The sequence below is a fragment of the Streptopelia decaocto genome, assembly GCF_964273445.1.
Source record: "Streptopelia decaocto genome assembly, chromosome: 1".
NCBI classification, from domain to species: Eukaryota; Metazoa; Chordata; class Aves; order Columbiformes; family Columbidae; genus Streptopelia; species Streptopelia decaocto.
Genome location: NC_138663.1, coordinates 156,706,974 through 156,731,965, shown reverse-complemented (window position 1 = coordinate 156,731,965; position 24,992 = coordinate 156,706,974). Strand labels below are relative to the sequence as shown.

Sequence of the window (24,992 nt, the reverse complement as noted above, 5' to 3'; positions counted from 1 at the left end):
TCTTGAATTGATAAGAGCGATTCTGTTTGTGGTTAATGTGTTCAGGCATGTGGCAAGATTTGTTATATGTTCAGGGAGATGTAGATTTTCCTATCACCGCTTGCTTTGTTTTGTTCTTGTGACTTTTTGAACCCGTTCAAGATTTACGGTGCTCTGAAAACATTAGATCTTGACAAAGGCCTGTAGGTGATAAGAGTGGCAGAGCTGGGTAGCTGGGAGGGACGTTTGGAAGCAATGGGGGAATACTGGTGTGATGTTGGACAAAGTAGTGTGAGCAGGAGCCCCTTCCCTGCCTGGTTACACCAGTGCAACCACGAATGCAAAATTCCTGGGACCAAATAGGGGGGCTGGCTCCACAGCCTAGCCATACAGGGTGGGAGGAAGATAATCTGTGGGTTCTGGTGCTGCTTGTGCATTTTGCGTCTCAGAAATCATCAGATTAAATGTATACATAATATTTGCAACCTGGTTCAATAATTTTTGCTCCCAAAAAAATTACCTACAATGTAGGTTTTCTTGAGTGAGGAGCCTGTGTTTGTAGCTCTCTCGGCACGAGGTCGTCACCTTCTGAGGGACCTTCTTGCTAGGGAGATGCCTCAAGTACTGCATACAAGAAGTAGATTAATTGTAGAAGTTATATGAATTTTCTGTCACTGATTCTTTGGCGATTATAGTTCTAGCTTAGTTTCCAGCTGATGTGCGCGAGTTTTGGTCGTGGGCTTACAGTCATCTGGAACAGTTTCACTAGAGCTGAGGGAAGGAATTTCTGAGATCATGAAGAAGCTTCAGTTCCAGTGCTCTGTCATTCCTGAAGTCTGATCACAACTTTTCTTTGAATACATGATTTTTTTTTGTTAAAGTTAGCCTTCACTTTAATGCCAAAGATTATGGCCTTCCTCTCATCCCATCCCATTTACCTCATTCCTCATAGCATGAAAAGTTTGAAAGGGGGTAAGAGCAGTTTAAAACTGCGTTTGGTGTTACATCCAACCCTGAGAGCAGTCCTAAAATGAAAGTTGAATAAAATGAAAATCAGTGTTTCCCAAAGCAGAATGTATTTTTGCTAAAAGTCTCATTATCTCACTTGGATAATTAACAATAACCTTGTGAATAATCTGAAAAATATCCCCTTCCCAAAGAATGTTGCATTTTCTTATACCTTCTCCCTTTGTATATGTAGCAATGCATTTAGTATGTTTAAACAAATGTCAGTAAGAGAAAATAAATATTCCCAAATAAATAACTGAGATGTGGAGTTTCTACATTGCTTCTAGTGTAATCACATTGTTTGGGTACATGTACAGATTTTGGGGTGTTCATATCTCTTCCTGTTCATTTCACTCTGTTGTCATAGCATCATTCTTGTGGCATAACAGACAATAAATAGTTACAAATACTGAAATGTGGCATAAAGCAGAATGCAGACTGGGAGTTTGTGCAAGAACTTGGGCCTTCCTGCTGGACCACTTTGGGCTCAAGTACTTCAGAATGGTTGGGTGTTGACTGTAGGTCATTTAATGGGACACATGGATTTCAGTTGCTCCTCCTGAATCTGAAATACAGTTGAGCCCCAAGGCAAGCACGAGTGTGAACGCAGGGAATGGGGTTTTTTCTTACAGATGGGAGAAGCGCATCACAAAGACTGTCTTTTTCAGCATCACAGTTTTTAATTAACTGGGTTTTGAACCTTTGTTGTTTTTTTTTTTCCTAGAAGGTAGATGGAATCCCTTTGGAAGAAGTCCGTGCATACTCTTAGATTTAACTTCAAATTAGATATTTTGTGTTTGGTTTTACTAGAAGGAGAGACTTGGGTGGTGAGGGCAGAAGCCTTCAGAGGGTTGTTTTTTAAAGAGTGTTTACAATGCTTCAGCATCTTCAGGGCAGCCTTAATCAGCTCAGGTCAGCATGCAGCGTACCCTGACCAGTTCCTTTACTAGAAATGAAAATTTTGTTTGAATTTTGACCTGTTTGAGAAACAGTTGCATGGTTTGGGCTTCAGTTGTGAAACAAACAAAAAACCCCAAGCAGCTTTCTGAGTCACAGGCGATGCAGTACACAGATTTTAAAAAGTAATAGTCTGTAGTTGTGAGGAAGTTGGAGGTAAAGAAATCCCCTGTTCTTTCTCTGACTCTTGACTGAGAACTCTGGGTAAATACAATAAAAAGTGCTGTAAAAAAAGAAAGACCAACTGCTGTCAGTAGCTAAATACAAAGTAAATTTGGTGTATTTGAGTTGGGTTTGTTTGTTTTTTCTTTTAACTTTTCTTTTTTGGTTTTAGGTTTCTGGGATTTGCTACAATAACAGTATATTAAAAGTTCATCGAATTCTTTGTGTACCCAGCTGGGTAGCAAAGGTATTTTCTTGGACTCTTGAACCAATCTTCTCATCTGCGGAACCAACGAATGAAGTTCGAGTGGGAATGGGAGCAACAGTTGACATCCAGAGGCAGCAGAGAATGGAGCTACTGGATCGTCAAATCATGATGTCTCAGGTTGCCCAAATGAGGCGGCAAAGGCAGCAGCAGGTACTGATATACATTCTGTAAGGATTATGTTAAGTTATGGATAAAATATATTCTTGACTCATATATCTTCTGTGGTTCCCGTTTCTTAAAAATAGGTATTTCTTTATTCTTCTCAATTGATCTTTCATACACTGTTGTACTTCTGATAGCCATGTGGGTGTTTATGTAGCTTTGTATGATAAAACTGCTTCACAAGCAGTAGGCAGAATGTTAGACAGTCCTGTAAGCAAATCAGTACTTCTCACATTCTTTCACCAAAAATGTGGCTGAAAGGTAAAGTGGTTGCCTCTCGGTGGTATTTAATAGGAGCCATTGTGGAAAGTTAGGAAGTCAAAATGCTCCTTACTCTTCTGAGTATTTGTGTGGTTAGCATCCTTTTCAGAGAGGCTGAAAATTGTCTGCATAACTCCCTTGTTTGCAGATGTGCTTTGGATAAGGTTGTTTCTTTTAAGAAAGTGCAGCAATTATATTCTCCGACTTTCTTACATAAATAAACCACGGGGGTTTTCTGTTTGCCACATTTGATGCCCCTGTTTTATTTGTTTATTGAATAAAATAGCAGAGCCTTTTCACTTTCTCTGTTTTAGTCAAACCAGCAAATGCAGATATTCACATACTTGGTGTTATAGGGCAGTAGAACAAGGCAGATGGTGTCTCAATTCACTCATTCCTGTATCTTAGATATATGGGTCCATCAAACCTAACATACAACACAGGCCTTGGGTTGCTCTGTGTGAACATGAACTGCTCATAATTTAATTGCAGCCTGGCAATTTGATGTCTTTTCTGAGTTTCCTCTGTCTGAAACACCACTCTGTACTGATACACAAGTTCTCTCTGGGTTCGAACTAGTGTAGTGCAAGTAGCTGTAGCTGCGTTACCATTAATATGTTAATATGAGGTGTGATGGCACAAAGCTTTGTCCAACAACTGGACTATGAATTTTTTTTCCAGTCCCTGATAACATGATTCTGTTTTCCATGATTTCTTAACACTTCAGTCTGATGGCATCGTTCTGCAGGTGGAAAGATCCTAATCTACGTTTCTCTATTCCCATTAGAACATTAATCAGTTTTAATGTAAGAACTGAACTAGAAGTTACTCAATTCTTGAACATTGCCATCGTAATAGAAAATGAATTGAAAGTGTCTGTTGGGCTACAAGCTGCAAAGTTGGCAGCCAAGTTTCTACCGATAGGAGGAAAAAACCAGTTCCAGTTATAAAGGGCAATCTCTATAATATATCTTTAATTGCAAAAAATGGTAAATAAGTTCAGAACAGTAGATGATAAAAGAAGAGTTGATAACATTTTCTTCTCATCTTCTGCTTTCCTTAGGCTATGAACAATGAAAGTGGAAAAACGTCTTTTCATGTTTGACTTCAAATAGAGTTCCTTAAAAAGGTGGAGGGGTTTAAGTAAAATAAATGAACATTGTTTGAACATCAGTGAGATGCTTCCCTTTACAAGCTGCTGAAACACTTTCAAGTTACTTTCATGTTTGGCCTTCAACTTAAGCACAACGTTTAGTTAACTGGTAGTGCTAATCTGTGAAACCAGTGATCGGGAGGTGATGGGATTCATGTACGAATGTTTCAAAGAGGCTCTTCAGAAAAGTTGTGTCATGAAAGCTTTCAACCAGGCTTTGATTTAAGGGCTCGCTCACAGAATTTACTGGCCGTCAAGTAAATCATGAAAAGGATCATTGAAAAATGTTGAAATGTAGTGGTAAAAATGAAAAATAGGCTAATTTCAATATCAAAATAATATTTTACAACTTGGAAACTTTTTCTGGATTTCTGTACTTGGACAATTCATTTGCCTTTAGAGGCTTGGAAAGGTATAATTTGAAGACAGTGGAGTTGAACAGATCGCATTACAGATGGAATTTATATGATAATTTTACCTGTGGGAGTGAAGCTGGTAAAGAGTGCAGATCAGCTTCTTAGGGAGTAGGTTTTTTTTTTTGTGAAACTGAAACTAATAAAAGCTGCGAAGGTATTTGTCAGTCACCAAATATGGCTTTGAATTATATTCTCAGAGAATGTTATGGAGATTTCTGGATTCCCAATATGCTGTCTGTAGGTAATGTGCCATGGGTGAGATAAATCAACGTTTTCTTTCCTGCTTTCCATTTTGTTTGGTGAGGAAAGCAAACTTTAACTTTCTTCTGTGTGACATAGTGCAATAATTTTATTTAGCTGCCTCTTGAGAACGTGCTCTGCTCCTCCTACTCCTTTACTCTTCAGTTCATCTGTTTGAGAAAAGAGACAATTGGTAGCGATATGGAAGGAGAACATGAACATGATAGGTGGTTTTAGTGGTGTTCCACTGTCTGGGCAATGCAGCAAACTGTGTTCTGGCCATAAGGCTCTTTTCTTAAAAAAGGCACTTTTTGTAGTACGCTTATTCTTCAAGTCTTTGCAAACAATTCTGAAGAGTGTGAGCCTGACAGGTTATGCAAACCAACACAAAAAGAGTTAAAGTTAAAAAAAAATTAAAAACTAAGACATTTTTCTCATAAGTTGTTTTTACTGTACCTCCAAGATACTGGAATATAAATAATTTTTATCTTCCTTTTTTTCTGCTGTTCTCTGAGCTATTTTATCCAAAGCAAAAGTTACTTTGGGTGCTTTATTAAAAAACAAACAAACAAACAAAAAACACACACACACACAAATATTTCCTGGCAACACTTTGAGTTTTACCTTTGCCAGTCTTTCTCAAGCTGAAATGTTCTGGTCTGGAGGAGCCTGAAGCACCAAGCTTTGTGTTTGAGTGCTGGCTTGTCAGACACCCATAACTTCGAGGAGTAGGTTGAGTATGTGGTAGAATTTGAACATAAACCACCGACTTCATTATTTGATGTACCTCATTTTAGCCCCTGAATGTTCAGTGATACTGTGTCTGAATGTGTTGTTAGAAACTGAAAAAATTATCTGATGTTGCTAGTTTCTCAGGGGAGTGTGGTTACATGGTGACTGATTTTCGCCTTGGTTTCTAGTTGCTGTGGATACAGCTCTTAAACAGATGGTAGGGTGGATGTTGAAATTTTTTTGTTCTTTTTTTTTTCTTCCACGGATAATCCTGAGAAATTATGAACTTGTCACAAGTGGAGAATAACTGAGCATAACCTGCATGCACCTTTTGAGGTAGTAGAATAAAGTGTGTGGCACGTGTATTCATTCCCTCAGAAAATACCAGCTTGCTATTTTGTTACTGCTTTAAAAACCTTAGTTTCTTAGTTCTTTTCTTTACCAGTCATTTGTCTACTTTTCTAATTTAAATAATATATCCTATTTTGGTTGTGGTTTTTGGTGTTTTGGTTTATATTTTGGATTGGGGGGGGGGTGTTTGGTTTTTTTGTTTGTTTGTTTTCCCATTAATCTGATGTCTTTATCCCCTTCATATCCATTTCACGTTTTGATTCCCCATTATGCCATTTTCCTCCCACATTTTTATCGCCTCTTCCCCTTCTTCTCCATTGTTTCCCATACGTTGTGTTTATTTCTGTACTAAATCCTTCTTCATTTTAAGGGAAGTTCTCTCCCATCATGTCTCACCATCACTAATCATTTGCTGATGTATCGAGAAGCTCATAGGATTTTAGGGATGGATGCCACTTGCCTTTCATTCAGACAAGATGTTGTTGAGGTCTTTGGGCACTATTTTATCCTCTTGATACTATAACACCCATGAATGTTTTGGTCTTCCTGTCCTGGATTTTCTATTTCTTGATCTCTTTCATTTCCCATCATTTTCTAAAGCTTGTATTTCTGTAACCCAAATGAAAACCCAGGTGGGAAAAGGGAAGCAACTGCTGTGTCTGTGGTAGCAGGGGGTCAACTTGACTTTCACTTCCTATTGAGAAACTTGGAGGGAGGCTGGCAGATAACCAAACTGCAAATAGATAACAGAGGAATCAGGCATAGATGACATTGACAACACTGTTGTCACTAAAGACAGATATGCAGAAGGTGGTGGCAAGTTGCAGAAAAGGCGGTCAGCACCTTCTGTTGGCAACTAAATACCACTTCTTCTTTGAATGCTCATCCCTGTGCCCATTTGGAGGGGCACAAAGCATTTATTCTTTCATTCATGCTGAGCATGTTGGAGACACCATATTGCCTGCTTCTTGGTTTCTCCTAAGTTTCTTGGCTCGGAAAGGAGCTTCACCAGGTTGTGATAAGCCTACAGCCATATATGAAAATCTTTACTTCATTACCTCTTTTCTACCCCATCTTCCACTTTAAGCTTATTTTGTCTTTTCCCTCCTGTTTCTTTGTTCTTCTGTTCTAGCTGCCATTACTTTTCACTGAAGCCAGACTCTCTTTTGATTCATATCACAAGGCATCTCTATTTGAGATTCGTCTACTTGCAAAGACCAGACACGTTCTGTGGGCAGGCACACTGAGTGTCTTTATTGTTATGGGGGGGCGGGTCTCATATCCTGAGAAATGTGCAAGTTTCACATTTTGTCAACTAAGGAATGTGAGCCTAGATTGCTGATTTACCTCTGGTTATACCTAAGCAGTAAACTCCTGACCTTGGAAAAAAATAAATTAATGGAGTGCAGGCCTTCCTGGCACAAGAATTCCTCAGGAATGTTATCCTCATTAATGGTGGGAGAAAAAAAAATCCTTCAGTGAATATACTCTCAGACAGTCCGTTTCTGCCTTCTCAAAGACGTTTAAGAACCAGACTTAAGCATGTTCTTGAGCTGTCCCACTGGCACTGAGAGATGCTACTTTGGTGAAGTCTTCTTGAATAACTTCAGAAGTTTGAATACTAGCAACAAGTCCTTTAAACAGAGATTTTGAGCCCTGAAGACTTTCTGAAACCTTTTTACATTGCCGGGTCCATATAAACTCTTGCTGTCTCAGCCACAACTTTGGATGGAAGCAGCTTGTTCATACTGTTCCACGAATGTATGTATTATTGTCAGGAGGTAATCTACCCAGCTGCTTTACTATGTACACATACGCAGGCACGTAACAAGAAGAGCCAGGGGCCATGAATGCATTGCAAAGAGCAGGTTTTATTTTAGTTACCTCTCTACTGGGGGATCTCCGAAGTAGCACCTGAGCTCCCAGGCAGAGGTGACACAGGCGGGGACGCAGGCGCTGGTCAGTTCAGCCCTGCTGGAAGATCACTGGGCCTGCTGAGCTCGCCTGTATTTCAAGGCTTCAGGCAGGCACAGCTTCCCGCTCTTCCTCACAACAAAGCAGAAATCTCAGATATAGTGGTAAGTTGTCTAGAGTTTCTCACAGGCCTATGTTATCTAACACAGAGGTTCTACTCATCAAGCACACAAGGTCAGTAAAACAATTAGTGTGATGTATGTGCTTTTTCTACAGACAGGTGGAAGTCACTCGAGCGTATTTACATTTCATTAATCTCCTCGCCAAATCTTCCGCTATATTCCCATACATTTACCTGAATTAATGGCTGAGATATTCAGTCAAGCATTAACGCCAAGTTTTTTTCTCTGATAAGGTCTCCCTTCCAACTAGTTTGTGTTACCTAAGGCTACTTTGGGATTTTGTGGCATAATTGGATAGAAACTGCCTTTAGCAACCTTGCCATACACTTCCAAGACAACTACACATAGGGTACCAATAGCATAAAAAAGTTCTTTGAGCTCAGACTCCCGAGATGTGAGTGTACAGTAGCTGACAACATACTTTAAAGACTTATGTTAACTGAAAATGATTTACAGGTTTATTTCAGCCCATGAATGAAGCATGGATGATGCAGCAATAACCATTGTGCCTAAATTTAGACTTGGCATTCCTTCATTCTTCCCTTGCCCTGCGTGCCGATGTACGTGTGGACACACCCGAAGCCTTTCTTTGAAATCACAGACAGCTTCTGTTTTTGTAGAGAAAACAGTATCTTTTCCTTCAGACCTCAGTGAGTCTTTAACTCATCCTTTGCTTTTGTAGACTCTTCTAGCATTTTCAAATATTGATTATTCTCTGTAAATGTTTAATAATATTTTCTTTCTGTTGAGAATAAGCCTGGTTTTGTTTCAGAAGGGGAGTTTTACTCTTTGAGTATAAAAACTATACACTGCTGATGTTGGCATGTGTGAACTGGGTTTTTTTGCTGTTTCATATCAGTAACATTGCTGCAGCAGTTGATAATGTAGTGCTATTTAGGGATTTCTGTTTTCTTCTTCTGTAAAATTTTTTTTCCATGGATTCTAGGTGTGAAATTAGAAATGCTGAATTTCCAGGGTGCTGACCCAGGTTATTTCCTCTACAGACTTACCACTTCATTTTTCCATCTTTTTTCATGGAGATTGGCAATTCCACAAGCTGACAGACACTAGTAGAGTAAACTGCTTGTGTCTCATTAACAGCCAGTTGTCTCAGTCACAAAGCTGTCTCTGACTCCTACTCCTCAGTAGCACCCCACTCACACATTGAACTGTCGTTTTTTTCTTGGACTGGAACTATGAAATTCTCTTTCTGTCTGACTGGGCTTTTGAGCTATAGTCTTGGAGTTCGGTTTGATGTTTGTAATCAGTTTCCCTATAGAAGCAGTGGTTGATACAGTGGTTGGACAACTTCCTAAAGCAAAATACCGTTTTATTTCAAAGCAAATAATTTTTGGAGAAATAAAGTATGTTTATTCTCCTCTGTGATTGTTCTATGTTCTCTTCCTCTGACAATTTAACTTCAGGCAGTTGCCCATAAAAAGCTCCTGTACAGATCTCCCCAAGAGTTTCCATAGTATTTATTTCTCTGTTGTCTGATCAATTCCTGTTTATGGAAGGCAAGTTTCTTTTTAGCTGTACCTGTCACAGAATCACAGAATCACAGAATGGACTGATTTTGAACATGGGGCAAATAAGACATCCAGTTTGGGGCTGATTGGTTATTGAATTCCAGGGCTGCTTCTGTTGTCCTTCCAGTCTTCACTGAGTCTTGATGAGCCATTTCTGTTTCCTAGTGTCATCTTCTATAGCATGTGGTAACCAACAAGCATGTAGTTCACATAATAAGTGGTCCATCATTCAGGTTTTCTGATTAGAACTCTGATATTGGCACATCACAACCACAGGCTGGTTTCACCAATTGTTCCTTAATGCACTGTCTTAAGAGGCAGAATAGATAGAAAAGTTTCACCTAACAGTGTTCCAAGTATGACACCTTGTATGCTGACTTTGGAGTGTCAACAAAAGAAGGCTGCTCCTATTTTCCACCTAAGATAGAACTTGAATTTCAAAATGGGATGCTAATATCTTTTTTGTTTTCCCTACATCATCATGGACTAGTCCTTTGTATACTCAAGTATGTGTTTATGCTAGTATGTTGGAGAATTTGGGTTTGAGTTTTCTTTGTGCCCAGTGTTTGTTATCTCAGCTTGTCAAATCAAAACCATTTTGGAACACATTTTTCACTTTTGTTTCAGCCTCTACTTATTCCCCTTTGGAAAGGTTTGTGCACAGGAGATGAATGAAGGATTATCTGTTTAATAATCATGCTTTAATAACAGTCCACTGTCACCAGTCAGCGTCCAAAGAGCCATGTAGTAAGGCTTAGAACTGTCTCTGTTTTGTGTAAAAAGTCTAAAATGGAGCTAACAGATTGTTCCCCAAGTACAGACACCGTGTTCATGCTGGTGGACCTGCCTTCAGCATTTGGCACACTGCACACCCCCGTACAACAATCTCACTCAGCAAGCATTGAATGCCCAATATAAAACCAGCTCCAAATCGTGTCATTCCTTTAAAGTTCAAGTGATTATTACGATGGACAGTTTCACCTCTTGCTAAGCATTCACGTGTAAAGGTTCATTTTTAATAATGGGAGCTTGCTTTTCAGTATATACTTGGGATTTCTGTGACAAGCCCTATTGCCAGTAGCATGACATGGATGTGTGTTTTCAACTGACGTAGCCATGGCCTTATCTGTGATGTCACAGCACCAGGGAGAGCCCAGTTTGGATGAAGAATGAGAGTGAAACTGGGAAATTTGGAAATTTGGAGAAGCAAGTGCTTTGAAAAGATGGTTGAAGACCTGCATCTGCTGTCCAGGGAAAATCCAAATCCCCATTTATTAATGCAAACAGAGACTGAGAATTCTGATCCACACTTCCCTCATGTTTGATGAATGAATACCATCAGTTCTCCAAAAGTCTGACTCTTTCAGTGTTCTGAGCTAACCGCTGGGTTTTGGGAACACCTACGCAGCTCTTCACTTGCTGCCAACCAGTCGTGTGTCCAAGTCACAGCAGCTCTCCCTGCTGTGGGTGACAAGCTGTGGGCTACAAGGCCAAGTGCTTGGGCATGCACGAGTACGCGAGGAAGTGTTTGCAATTCTCTGTGTCTCCCTGGAATGCAGAGCCCCCCGTTCCCACCTCACCTCCACGGAGCAGATGTGCCGGCCTCTTGGAATTTCTGGCTTCTGCTGCTGTGAAGGCATCACGCCTGTGCCAAACTCCCTTCCATTGTCCCTCATGCAGCTTCGGAGGTCCGATAAGGGATTCCTCCTAGATTTCAAAGGAAATAGCTGATCAGGCTTTCAGAAAAGACCACATGTGGATTTCTGAATTTCTGTGGTACGTGAGCTCCTCCGGGACAATGCTGGCATCAAAGTTCAGGATGCAGCAACCAAGAGTTGGAGACAGAGCCTTTTGGCTAAAGAGGCTTGTCTGTAGGATAAATTTCCAGATTGGAATATCATTAGAAATTGCTGGAGTGCTTGGCTTGGTGAAAAATTCTTTCTGTCATTAAGAACAATGCTCAAAACGCTAATACATTGCTACCCTCTTTCAAAAGAAGGAAGTTATAAAAAAAAAAAAATCTGACAGAAAAAAACAGAAGACTTTTGTCCTCAAAAAAAAAGAAGCAGGCTAGACACTTGAATGACTCCTGGCAATTTCACCATTCCCGTTGATCTTTCTTACACAGTGTTCGGGGCAGCAGTTATCATCATATCATTCATGGCTACTCTTTTTCTTCGTTTATATCATCATTATGCATTCTTTGGGGTCCATAGTTTGTAGAAAAATTTATCTCTGGAAAGCAAAAAGTGTTTCTTGCTTTCAGTACTTTCTTTTAAAAATGAAGCTTTATATGAAAGAAGTACGAGAATGTTTACATCTGTAGCAAGTAATGGCTCCTATGCAGAGTAGCAAACTTTAAAAATATTACTTTAAAAGATGAAATGCAAAGCAATTTCCTTTTTTTTTCTTTCTCTGTGGTTGTTATGTTAAGAAAAGGTGAACAGGACAGATATCAGGAGGTGCTTCCTGTTTGTGCAAACAGATGGTGAGTTGGCATTAACCATATATGTGAGATAACATTATCAAAATATCTTAACCACATGCAGCATTTTAAAGAGGACTTTCATAAAGCTTTTTCTCTCATTTCTTTTTAAATTAATGCAATTAAAATGTGCAGATGGGACAGCTACGTAACTGCATTTTAGTTAACTGTCCATTTTTAATTGTCAAGCTTTGAATAAGAAGTGCTTTTACAAAGTATACCATGGCACAGGTATTTATATAGGAAAAAGGTAGAGCTGCCTTTTCAAAAAGAGAGGAAGGAGATTACATGAAAAGAAGTGGCGTAATTGGGGTTTTAGCAAGCCATACAACCAAACACATTTGCTAGCTCTAGACTGGTATGAATATCTATCTCTTCCTTATTCTGCAGGAAAGGAGAATACTCCTTTCCTTCTAAACAGTATTGTCCCAGACACCATAAAAAAAAAAAAGACAGACATCAAGGATGTGACCTCATAAGGCACAATTTCAGTACGTAAAGCCCTGGCAGCTATTCAAGAATAAGTCATCAATATGGCATTTCCTTACAACCTTTTCTGTGATGAAGAGCTGCCATCTTTCCATTCCTTAACCCAGTCCATTCTATAATCTCACTCTTTGGTCATCTAAACTTGTGACTGGTCTGTCGTCTTCCCGTAACAGAAGTTCCAACATCACCGGTGTTCTCCTAATCCACTTCTAGTACTGGTTATCAGAGACTGATTAAATGGTCTCCTTGGTATGTCTTCTGTCAGGCAGTAACAAAGAATTTGCAATCAACCAGTTCACCCAGACTTGGCACTGCTAAAACCAAAAGGAACTGATTTTTTTTTGTTTGTTAAAAAATTACAAGTTTAGGAGTAAGGGAAGGGAAAAGACTTATAAGCCTTTCTTAGATGTGTCCATTACCCTTCTAGTCAACTAATTAATGCATCAGACTTTTGTCAAGTGTTTTTCCCCATGACATGTGGAAGACTCTGTTGTAGACAGAAATAAGGACCCTGTTACCAATTTTTATAAAGTGTTTTTTTGAATGATAGTCTATAGACTGAACTTTTCAGTGCTTGTCTCTCAGCACAGCAGTCAGGACTTCCAAACCAGACTTTCTGGTTAACACCATGAAAATGAGTATGACAGCTGGCAGTGGAGACCAGGAATTCTTCATAGCATCCCACTGCAGGGATTGGGACCAGTGCATGCAAGCTGATGGGAACCTTCTGACTCTTCACTACAGTGAGCTTGGTGCTGTTTCTACACCGTAAGCAGAGAAGGCCTCCTCAAGCCTCTCATCTTGCAGCACAAAGCAATGGAAGCATCAAATATGCAAAAAACCCTTTTGCTATAGTAAATCTTGCAGCATTCACACAACAGGACATGGAAAAATTGGACTAAGGAAGCAGACGTGAAGCTGCATGAATAACATGACAAGTGACTTCTGTCCAGAGCGCTGAATGGGGGAAGGTGTTGGTTTATGTCGTGTCCCTGAGTGCACTGACAGGCTCTCTGTGCTGAGGGCCAGCTCTGGTGCAGTACAGCTCTTCACCCTTAGAGCAGACTTGTGTGAGAAGGAGCTCTTGGTAGAAATACCTGTGAGAAGCCTTGTTGGGGCCTCACCCTCTTTGACCAGAGTTGCTTTTAAGTTCAGGTCTTTGCCCTTGGTCCTTGCTTTGTGAATCACAGAACAGTTGGGGTTGGAAGGGACCTCTGGAGATCATCTAATCCAACCCACCTGCTAAAGCAGGTTCACCCAGAGCAGATCACACAGGAATGTGTCCAGGTGGGTTTTGAATGTCTCCAGGAAGGAGACTCCACAACCTCTCTGGGCAACCAGCGCTCTGACACCCTCAAAGTAAATAAACACATCCTCAAAGTAAAGATATGCATATGTCAACTGATGAATCTCCCTCCCTGCACCTGACCCCTGCATTTGACTTCTAGGCTTGATCTTACACCTGCCTGGTGATCTGGAGTTTTAGCTGACCGTGGTTACTGTCACCGGACCTGCTTTGCTCTTCTCACTTGGCTCTTGTGGGAATACAGCATGTTCCATTGAGGCCACTGTCTCTGCTTGTCTCGTTGTCACCCTTGGCTCTCAGCTTGCCTTTCTTCTTGGATCAGCACCTGCACTTGCTGCTCCCTGACACTTTTAAGATTCAGGACAAAGGAAGATGTCACCTGAGATTGTCTCAGTGTGTCTTGCACCTGAGTGTTTCGGTTGTGGAAACTGGCTCTGGATGTAGGAGACTTAATGCATCCTCCTTACCTAGTCCTGAGTCATGTTAAATCCCAGCCCCCAAACCATTTAGTATTGAACTTAATTCTTCCTATAACACACCGACAAACCAGAATCACAGAAGAACTGCCTGGATTTCATTAGATGGATTAGACTGGCCAACACTTGTCACTGAAGGTGCTGCTCATCTTCATGGGTTAATTATTAGCTCCTTTTCTGCCTGTGTTTTGTAGCACTCCAGAGAGCTCTGTCATCTGAGACAAGGCTCCTGTGGAGGGTAAGAGATGGGAGTGAGCTCATCTGTGCCATTGGGTGCTAGTGCCAGGGTTCAAGTATATTGTAAAATGCATAAATATTCTTTACTGATTCCCCTGTAAGGAATCTCAGATGATTTAGAAGCATTGCTTAAATAAATTCTTCATATTGGGTATCTTCATATGAAATCATCCTGACTTCTGGTAGAGTCAGTGTGTTAACACAATCAAAACCCATAAATCATCATAAAATTATTATGGGGAGGTCTGCAAAATAATTTCTGTGAGGCAAGGCAGAATATTGGTCTTGAAATATCCTTCTGCACATTTTTTTAAATGGAATTTGCAATATTTACCTAATTTAAGACATTTTTTGCTGTTTTCTTTGGGTCAAATTAAAATTCACAGCTCTTTGTATATTTCTGTGGGGATAGTTAAGGTTGTCTGAAAGTCTTTCCACAGTCACCATCCACACTTGGTCTCCGCCGTCTGTGGATCTGAGACGTAAGCTACACTTTCTAATTTCTCCTTCCCTTTACTCTATGGGATTGGCCACAGTACCAGTCCCATAATTCCTGCTGCGGTTCCCTGAATCTCTGCTCTTTTGAGCCCGACTGTGTGCATGTCCATTATGAAATCAGAAGCAAGTCTTTGAGGGGAAACAATTTTCTTGTAGTCAAGATAAAGAAGCCTAATGTGCCTGGTTTTGGCGTAGCTTGTGAAGTAATACACAGATGAGAGTGGAACCTAATGTTGGGATTAATCCTAAACATAAGTGTTGACGTAATATTAAGAGTTTCAGCATTTGACACTTATTCTTGTGTGCTGGATGTTATTACCTCATTAATATAGTTAAGAACTGATGGGTTATGTTTGTCACAGTTTCCAAAGGTAGTTGAAATACTCTGAGGGCAACTTTTTACAACTATTTTGATCTCATTTGTCCAGTCTGTTATTTCTGGGAAAAGTTTAGCAGTCTTCACATGGAATTCTTCTGAATACAGCAATCCACATCTGTAATTTATCAGTATGTCTGCTGTAAACCTTCGAAACTAAATAGTTACCTTTGTAAGGAATCTGCATATTTAATGGAAGGTAATGGATTCTATGTACATTAATTTTAAAAGTATTGTAAGTTCAGGGTAATTAAATAGACAAGGCTCTTTGTAATGTTAGGGGACAGTGCACGGGACGAGGAAGATGCAAAACCAAACTGGATTAGGCAGCTCAGTATTGAGGCTGCGAGCACAGCTGGGAAGGTACATTTATTTCAGTCTTCAGATACACTGGAATGCTGCTAAATTAATACGTTTATTGTAGATTTTATATTTCATATACATTGTGTGACTTCTGGTGTTTCAAAGGAATGTGTCATAGTGCTGTTGGCATTTTTCAATTTACCGATTTAATGTGAATGACCCGTGGAAGTGCTATTTTCTCCTCCTCAGGTCTTTTCAAAAGAATAAAAACAGGCAAAGCAGCATTAGTGCAGTGTTCTTGCTGAACTATAGAGCTTAGTAGACTTTGAGAAGTTCAAAGTTAATGAATTAAAGCTCAACATAATTTTGAGTTAGGGGAAATTAGAGATGGGGAAGTACAGGGTGTGATTTTCCAATACCACAGAGTAGTGCACTGGTGTCAGTAGAAGGTCTGAGATCCCTCTCTGTGTTTAAACTACAAACCAATTCTCCTTTTTATTACACTACACTGTCTGGCTAACGCAAGGCTTATACAGAAGCTTCTGGTTAAAAACTCATGACTTTTAAGCAAATGTTTTATACAGTATGCAAAATAGAAAGGTAAATATGTAATAATTTTTTAAATTCAAAATCACCAATAGTGGAAACTATGTCTTGAAAAACAGCGATGACTCCTAGCTATTGCACATCTTCACAGGGAAAAATGTACGATAGTACATAAGGGACTGGAACACTTCATAAGCTCAAGTTTGACATCTCATGACTCCTCAAATGCTTTTTTCAGTGTGTTATTGCACTGCCCCCTGTGGTGTCTGGGCTGTGGGTCTCCTCTGGAGAGAAAGGAAGAAAACAAAGGAAAGGGCAGGAAAACTAAATAATATTTTTTAATTGTATTTTTGGTCTAGGAGCAGGTTTAGCTGCTGCTGATCTGATTGAGCAGAGAGCAGTAAATGCTCTAAGGGTACATAAAGGCAGGAAGAGCCCTTGCTGAGGGAGAAAAGAAAAAAGTCTCTTAAGAGGAAGGTCTTCTGAGAAACAACGGTATAGAACTAAAATAGAGCAAGTAGAGGAAGGAAGTCCATGTCCTATATATACAGAAAGGGAGGGGGATCTTTTCCATAGTAACGGAGGGAGCAGGGGAGGAGGAAAAGAACAACACAAACTGCAAAAGACATTTTAACAAATTGTATAGAAAAGAGAGATTTGAGGTTTGCTCTTCTTCTCCACTTGCAAGTCCTGTGGTTTTGATGTGATACAAAATCCCTTAAAAATGTTTGTTTAAGCTAATAAAATGAGGACTAATGATTTCAGGACAATTATAAAGCTTCTACTTTAGTATTTGTACTTTATACTCTAAATGCCTTATTATTACAAGACTTGAAGCTTGGCTGTTGAAAGAAAGTTTCAGTTCCATGACTTACACCATATACACATTACTGTTACGTATTTATGTTATTGCTATGTAGTGACAAAATGTTTTGGCACTGGAATACGGCCAGATTTTGCCATGGTATTTAATACACAGATGTTAGGTGAGGTGGTCTGTGTGTGTGTAACAGCTGCATTGGTATCTCAGAAGTAATCACTTGTACGGAAATCTCAGGTATCCTTAAGGTTGGGTTTGTTCTGAGTTTCCTGATGTGGTTTTGCCGATGCACTGAGAATTGTATTTTGCCTTTTCCCCCCACTTACTCCTTGCCCACTTTCTCCTGGGTTAACTCCAGCCGCAGTCTTGCAAAACACTTGCGGGACCCGCTGTTGCATCTCTTGCCAGGTAAATCCCTGCTGGCAAAGGGAGAAATCCTTCAGCCTCAGAAATCCAGCACTATAGTAAACCAAGTCTTTCACAAGGGATGTGAAACCTCTTTTCCTCCTTCTGTCAGCGCTTTTCCTTAACGTACAGTGATTACTTCTACCACCTAGTAAATCGGTGACTAGTCCCAGTTTTGACTTTGTAAGAGACTGCAGCAGTTTTTGTTGTTTAAAATACAGCATTTTACTCAAACGTTTGCCTTTCGTACTATGTGGGATGGATGTCTTTTTTGTTTTAACATATCTGTAGTTCTTTTTGCAAAGACTGACAGCTGTGTCTGGTTTCAGGGTGGGATGATTAACTGGAATAGACTGTTTCCTCCTTTACGTCATAGACATAATGCGAATTATCAAGATCATCGCCCATCTGAACAAGACACACCTCCACCTACTGAGGTTTCTGAAGAGCAGGTAAACATTTTTCTATTTTTAAATGGCATTAAAGAACCGGTTAGGAATTACCCCTTTTTATCGTCTTTTGGCAGAGTTTCTTAAATGTTCTCCATAGCAGCACAAACTAGAATATCAGATAACAGCCACAATACAGAGACAGAGAATTGTCATTACCATCCAAACCAGAGTTAAAAATCAACTTGGGAGGTTTTGCTATTATGTGTAACTGACTTTTGTATTTAAAGATGAGGTAGTTTCACCAGTGGGTGCTATTCAAATCTGATAAAATAAATGTTTCAAAGAAGGAAGAATGACAAATTGTTTTCGTTATTTCTCTTGAAGACGTGCAAGTTTTCCTTCACTGACATTTCCAGCTTGTTTCCAATTCAGTCATGTAATTTTTTTGAAATAAGAATGTTATGCCAGCTGTGGACTGCAACACACACCTGGTGTAAAACTTGGATGTTTCCCTCAATAATGGGGTTGACTGATGTAACATACTGGTACCACAGAGAAGTTTGTGTCTTTTCTGTCAAGTGTAGATTTAGACTTACTGTGTGAATTTAGCCTTTTAGACTTTTGTTGGCAGTTCTTAAAAGAGAGGATGATTTACTAGGAAATTTAAAAATTTAAGATTAGTTTTATTTCTGTATTCAGGTTCTCCAGGTTGTAGACTGTCTGCAGTTAGCTCTATTTGGCCATATTCTAGTCTAAGTTTTCTGCTGCCCTGGAATGAGAGTAGGTTTCAAGGGTGAGTTTTTCTTGCCCTTTTTCCTTTTTCCACACTTGCTAGCACCACACTGTCATTTCAAGTTAGTTTGAAATGACATTGTCCTAAACAGAAATCTTTGCTGTGATCTGATTTCTAGTTTTGATTCAATGTTAGGTTCAAAATTGTAACTACATCGGTGGTTTTGACTGCAAAACCTGCTTGGCTACTTATAGGGCAGGGGCGGGGAAAAAAAGGCATCAGGGAGGGAAATATAAAAAGAAAAACCCCACACCAAAGAACACCTTCTGAGACAGACCCTAGAACTTAATTAACTTACTTTTGGCTGGCCTGAATGCCTGCTCAGTGCTAGGTATGGAGTGAACCAAAAGATTTCCCTGCTGGGTTGGTTTGTTTATTTGTTTTATTGGCAAATTCTGCTTATGCGAGCTTTTATTGTTGAGCTGGAAATGCTGGATTCTTACCCAAAGTCTTTAGGCCTCGATATACGAAAGCAATGTATGCTTATATTTTCTCATGCACTGAAGGTGTAGAGCTCATTGCTGTCATTTGCAATGCTGTCTTGTTACCCTGCAAAGAAAAACATAATTTAAGCACCTTTGATTTCTCAGGACTGTACTAATAACTGCACAAATTGTCTTAGAATGGCAGAAACACAAGGTTTTCTTCTGTTCTTCATATTAAAATTCGCAAGCATTTGTAACACTTTTTGTTACAAAAATCTCTGCATTTCTTGTGGGTTTTCTAGCACCTTAAATTACCGTTACCAGTACACATTTCTGTTTCCTGGAGCTGGATTCAGTTCCTGTGGTTAAAATATACTCAGATGAAAAGAGCTTTTTGTTGTTACAGTCTGTTCCCTGTGATAGATATTGCTGGATATCTCTGTAAATGGGAATACTGCAATTCCATCCACCACTTCTTAAGGTTAGAATTCATGGCAACTGCAGTAAAAACCTTTCTGCTGAAATGTATTTCTGTGGTTAGCTTTTATTCCGCTGCCTGCCCTTTTTCTCATAAAAAACACAACCTTAGATGAAAAATCAGACACAGGAAACTTCAGAAAGTTGCAGGTTATGAAATCCAGTCTTTGCAGAGGTGTTAAAAGTGACAATTCATTTCTCTCTCTACCAGAAGGTGAGAAACTGACACTAGGTTGTAGGCGTGGGGGAGAAGAGGCAAGTGCACAAAGCTGATCGGTACCATATTTGATACTGTGGCAGCCAAGGTAGCCATTTTCAAACATTTTTTAATGGTGTATTTCGATTAAGAGAATGAGGACCCCCACCTCTGGGCACACTTGGCAGTAGTGTATTTCTCAGTAAGCCGCCAAAGCAGCGCAGGTTAAAAACACTGAAAGTTCTGGAGGTGTCTTAGAGGACGGGGAGCTTACTTTTAATGGCACCTTTCTTTTAAAAGGCATTTAAAGTGCTTTCAGTACTAGTGCGTGTAGCTTTTGCACCCTGGGAAGAGGCCTCCAGAGATGGGCAGGAGCAGCGGTGGCTACCGGCCAGCTCCTGGAGCCCAGGACTTCCAGATTCAGGAGTTCTGGTGTGTGGTCACAGGCCACTTGGAGCAGGCTGGGGAATGCTTTCTGCTGCCAGAGGCCACCATTAATTTTATGTGCTGCTCCCTGGCCCCCATCCCACCCCAGCTCCCCCCCCAGACCTTGTTCTTCCCCTCTCTGGAAGATTAATTATAAAAGTGAATGAGTTATATGGTGACTTTCAGTCATATGTAATTGAGAATTGTAGATTTTAAAGCTACTTTAGACTGGAATTTAACCATAAATTAAATGTGGTTATACCTACATTGCTTTTCACGTGTGGTAATTTGAATATCTGTTGGCACAGAGCAAAAAGGTTAGGTGTCGAGTACATGATATTATAAAGAGGGATGGTCAAGTGGTTAGTGATGACCCAAATCACTGTCTTAATATGCTTTTTTCGAGGTAATTCTTGCATTAAATGTCATTAACTTTCACTGTTGTGAGAAAATTTAGAGGATAGTTGTCAAGTGTGGTGCCATACTTTCTGTTTTACTCTTTTTTCACAACTGGACCAGCTAGGAAAATAGAGGTGTGGCATTTCCAGCAAACAGCTGGTTTTGAATAAACTCTCAGAAAGCAGTTATTTCTGTGGCACTGTTTTCAAGCAGGTTACTCTGTGGAAAGGTAAGCTTTGAGACAGCCTGATCAGTGGGAAGGTGATCTCTGACACCCTTAACATGACCAGTGCCCTCTCAGCATGAATAAAACTCTGGTCTCAAAGCAGCGTTATGTTATTTCTTTTCCAGGTTGCGCGACTTATGGAAATGGGATTTTCCAGGGGAGATGCTCTAGAAGCTCTGAGGGCTTCCAATAATGACTTAAATGTAGCCACTAATTTTCTGCTGCAGCACTGATGGTTTTCGGTGTGAAGGAACCTCACTCGATGGGCTTGTGCATCTGAAAGGGGATCAAAGCCACCTGCTGGACGGACTCACGAAGGTCGTCCCCACAAGAATGTCAGAAAAGAGAAACCGGCTCCGCGTGACTGGTGATTCAAAGCGATGTTAACGGATGACGTGAACTGTTCCCAAGCCTTCAGATGACTTGCTGGTTTCTAGTCTGGTTATCCTTTTCAAAGTAACGTTAGTTTCTACTTATTACTGGATATCACCTAAATTTATTTTTAAAAGTAGGTGGGTTTTTTTCTTGTAAATCCTTGTTAGACATATTATCAGACATAATGACTAGGAAAAGAAGCTCCAACAACCACAAGTTGATTTACCTATCAAGAAAAATCGTATTTTCTTCCTTTACCGGTCTAATTTCTCTAGCTTACATGTTATTTTACAGTACTTGATTTTTGATTACAGTAATAAGAGGTTTGAAGATCACTTCATTTTCAATTCAGCAAAGGATTAGGGGACTACATTGTCATTCTTCAGAAAGTTTTATTAATGCCTGTAATATTTTATTTCTTGAATTCCTTTTTAAATAATGTTGTCATTCAGCACATAACACACAGATAGGATGCGAGAAAATTCACGTGTGTATTGCAGGATACGGTAAGTGACCACTGTAAATTTAAAATTTTTACAAACTGAATTAGTTGCTATTCAGATACAGGTCATGAAGATATTCGCTGGAAGCAATAAAGGTGAATTGAATGGTACAGTAAGATCAGAACTGAAATTATTCGAATGATTTCCATGTCTGATTCAGACAGACTTCTGTAATGGTGGATGTATGGTCAATGTCCTATGTGCTGGTTTCATTTTTTGAGCTGGCTACATACTGTCTTAAAATTATAAAGACCTAACTTTTCTATATATAGTTCTAGTTTTCTACTGTCAGAGATGTGGATGATGCTGCATCAGCTGAATCCTCACTGTCTGAAGCAACTTACTGTTGATCACGACTGGAATATTGACATGAAGGGTGATTCAGGCTAACACAGGAGGTAACAGAATGCTAATGCCAATGTAGTACAATATTGGGTTAGAAGTTTAGATTGATAAATAAACTTACTTGGCTTGACTCTCAGAAGCTATCAGTATTAGCACCTTAGGAGTTTCAGGAGGTGGCATGGAGAGAGGTGAACATCTCTGTAAAACCAAGATGAAGTAATGTGAGATTCCAAACTGTGACTTCGTGAAACCAATCTACATATGTATCTCAAGCATTTAATGTATGTTTCTGTATGCATTTTGTTTGTACATTGTGTGTACCTATGTGTCTGTTTATATACACACAGGCATAATTAATACATATGTACATTTAGAATAAGATACAAGTCATTGAAAGCATAACAAAAGCAATAGGAGGTACAAGGGGGAGGAGGTAAAAGAATACAGGAGAGAGAAGGATGTTTTAAACATCCACATGAACATGTGTGCACCAAAGAACAGACTTGCACAGTCTCTCTTGACCTGGAAAATATACTAGGAAATTACAGGACAAGCTTTAGGGAGAGGGAGATACCTTTCTTTTTTTTTTTTATTTTTTAATTGACTGATAAAACTGAAACAAAGTCCCTCAGACATTCAAGTCCTTATCCAGAAATGTCAAATTTGTGCAGCTTTCTGCACATGACATAATTTTTAATAAAGTCAGTGTCCCGTATGTATTTTTTAGTGTTTTCCAGTGGGTGAGATAAGGGGATTTTGGAATTACTGTGTCTGTTCCTGGGCTGTGATCAACCTCCTTCAGGGTTTGGCTTGATGCTGTGATCACATTACTTAGGCAGGGTCTGCTTTTTCAATTGAAAGGTTTTGTTGGTGTGAAGCTGAGTGGCTCTGTGTGTGTATAGGCAAAGGACATTTCTGTATCCAGAGGCCTCTGGACACCTGCTGTCTTACAAGAGAAAAAAAAAACCCTATAGTAATTTGTATACGGAAACTAGTTAAATGTTTTGAAACAAGTACAGATTTTAATTTTTAATCATACAGATTCTTCCTTCACAAATATGTTATTGAAAGTAGCAATAAAAACTAGTGGATTCCTTCAGAAGTCAAATTTTTATGTAGGAAATAAAGGTCCATCTAGCCCAGGGTAGATTTAATATGACCTGTGCCCTTTCAGACATTATAGAATCCTAGAATGTCTTGAGTTGGAAGGGACCCACAAGGATCATCGAGTCCAACTCCTGTCCCTGCACAGGACAACCCCACAGTTCACACCATGTGTCTGAGGGCATTGCCCTGCTCTAGGGACAAGCACAAAGCACATTTATTCCTTGGAATTTTAAAATATGTTGAGTGGCATCCAGGACACGCAAGTGGATAGTCTCCAAGTCTAAATTGTTTCTTGCCATATCTCTACAGGGAGTATCAAAATGTCACAGTTCTGTGGAAAACCCCATTTTGCGAAATATGGTCAAACAGAAGGGGTAAAATTCAGGTCTGGTGATGTCAGCTGAAAACTCCCTTTGACATCTGTGAGAATGGTTTTTGCTCAAAAGACTTCCAGGGTTGTGATTTCCAATTAAAAAAAAAAATTTAAAAAATAGAAGTGGTAAAAGGAGGAGTCTCGGATACCGTTGAACACAGTTCCTGTTTCGTGCAAGAACCATAGCAGAAAAATTCACACGTTAGAGCTGGAAAACAATTTGGTTTCCCCAAATTGGGGAAACTTTCGTGGACAATTTCTGTGAACGTGAGGAGCTTGTTCTTCACAGCCTACACAGTGTTTGTCTGATACATTTTTGAATGTCTCATCACACAGTTTCTGGTTTTTATGTGACCCAACATTATTTTTTTAGGCAGCCAGAGAATGCAGAATACTTTTCTACAGAGAAGATTTTAAGTCCTAAGGAAATTCACGCTGGTTTTAGTATTTGGTATTTGGTATTTTGAAATAAAAGTAATTGCTGCTGTTAAAAATTTTCTGCTAGATTAGGAATGTTGTCTTTTCAGACAACATTGGAGTCATTTATTGGGGACTTTCCTAGACAGTTATGTGATACTCTGAAATACACCCACAGTGAAGTTTGTATTTGTGGAAATCTGCCTGATAAGCTGCCAGGTTCTCAAGCCCTAACTTTTTTGCTAAGACGCAGAATGGTTGGGCTCCATACTTCCCAAAACCATTTTCCTCTCCCAAAACAAGTGTTAAAGGTTGCCCGCTACTTACATGCGCACGTGGACCGACACAATTGATTCGTGTACCGACCTGTGCTGTCCAGCACTTGTCGGTGCCTTGGTGAACATGTGATGGAGAAAAGGTCTCGTTATTTTTGTCTGAAACAGAAGAACAAGCAAGCAAAGCCTATTGCAAGGTGCTGGGCAAATGGCAACGTTTTTTGGCTCTCCTGTTTGTGTATGTGTGTATATATATACATATATGTGTATATGCATATATATGTGTGTATACATATGTATATATACAGAGAGTGAGCATATTTATGTATTGATTTGATGAATTTAACTGGAGCTAAAGGTTTGTTGAAGAAAATTAAAAGTCTGTATTCAAAGACTTCCATCTCTCAAACGTGTGCATTTGGAATACATATGCAGTTTTCAAGGCATCCAAATTTGAAAACACTCAGAACTACAGTTCTTGTGATGTAGAGGAACTGTGTCTCTTTGAAGATAAATAAATGCACAGTATTCATTTGAACTAATAGTTTCTTTGATACATGAGTGCATTTAATTTCTTGTGTGTTCTTCCGTGTGGAAAACTTAAATGAGATTAGTTGTCTTTAACTGTGTAGCCACAGTAATACACATTTTCTGTAAGTCTAAATACTATTTTTTTAGGAGAATCACATGAACACACAAACACTGTATGTGTTTATATGTATGCATGCATGCATGCATATTTCATTGTGCTTATTTAAAACATAGAGGGTTTGGGTTAATTTTTAGTAGGATTGCATTCCTCCTCCTGCCACATATAGAGGTCTGCTTTGACCATGGAAAGTCCACTCTTAATTGAAACTCAAAGAGGGTATGTGCCACCAATAGTTTCCAGTCTAAATAAAAGACAAGAAACCGATGATAGGAGCAGAAGAACCATACGACCTGAAGAATGGGTGCGACTGGTGAGAATCTCAGCGAATGAGTAGTTTGGCTATTGTAATTTGATTT

General features: G+C 39.5%; 1 protein-coding gene across 1 annotated transcript in view; it reads left to right on the top strand.

The window, feature by feature from the left end:
• Positions 1-24,526, top strand: part of UBAC2 (UBA domain containing 2) — a 104,340-nt gene extending 79,814 nt beyond the window's left edge. Inside the window, exons 7-9 of the mRNA XM_082043315.1 lie at positions 2,279-2,524; positions 17,585-17,707; positions 20,715-24,526. Coding sequence (XP_081899441.1) covers positions 2,279-2,524; positions 17,585-17,707; positions 20,715-20,822 — 477 coding nt within the window. The 3' untranslated portion in view covers positions 20,823-24,526. The remainder of the gene's footprint in view (positions 1-2,278; positions 2,525-17,584; positions 17,708-20,714) is intronic.
• The last annotated feature ends 466 nt before the right edge of the window (positions 24,527-24,992 follow it).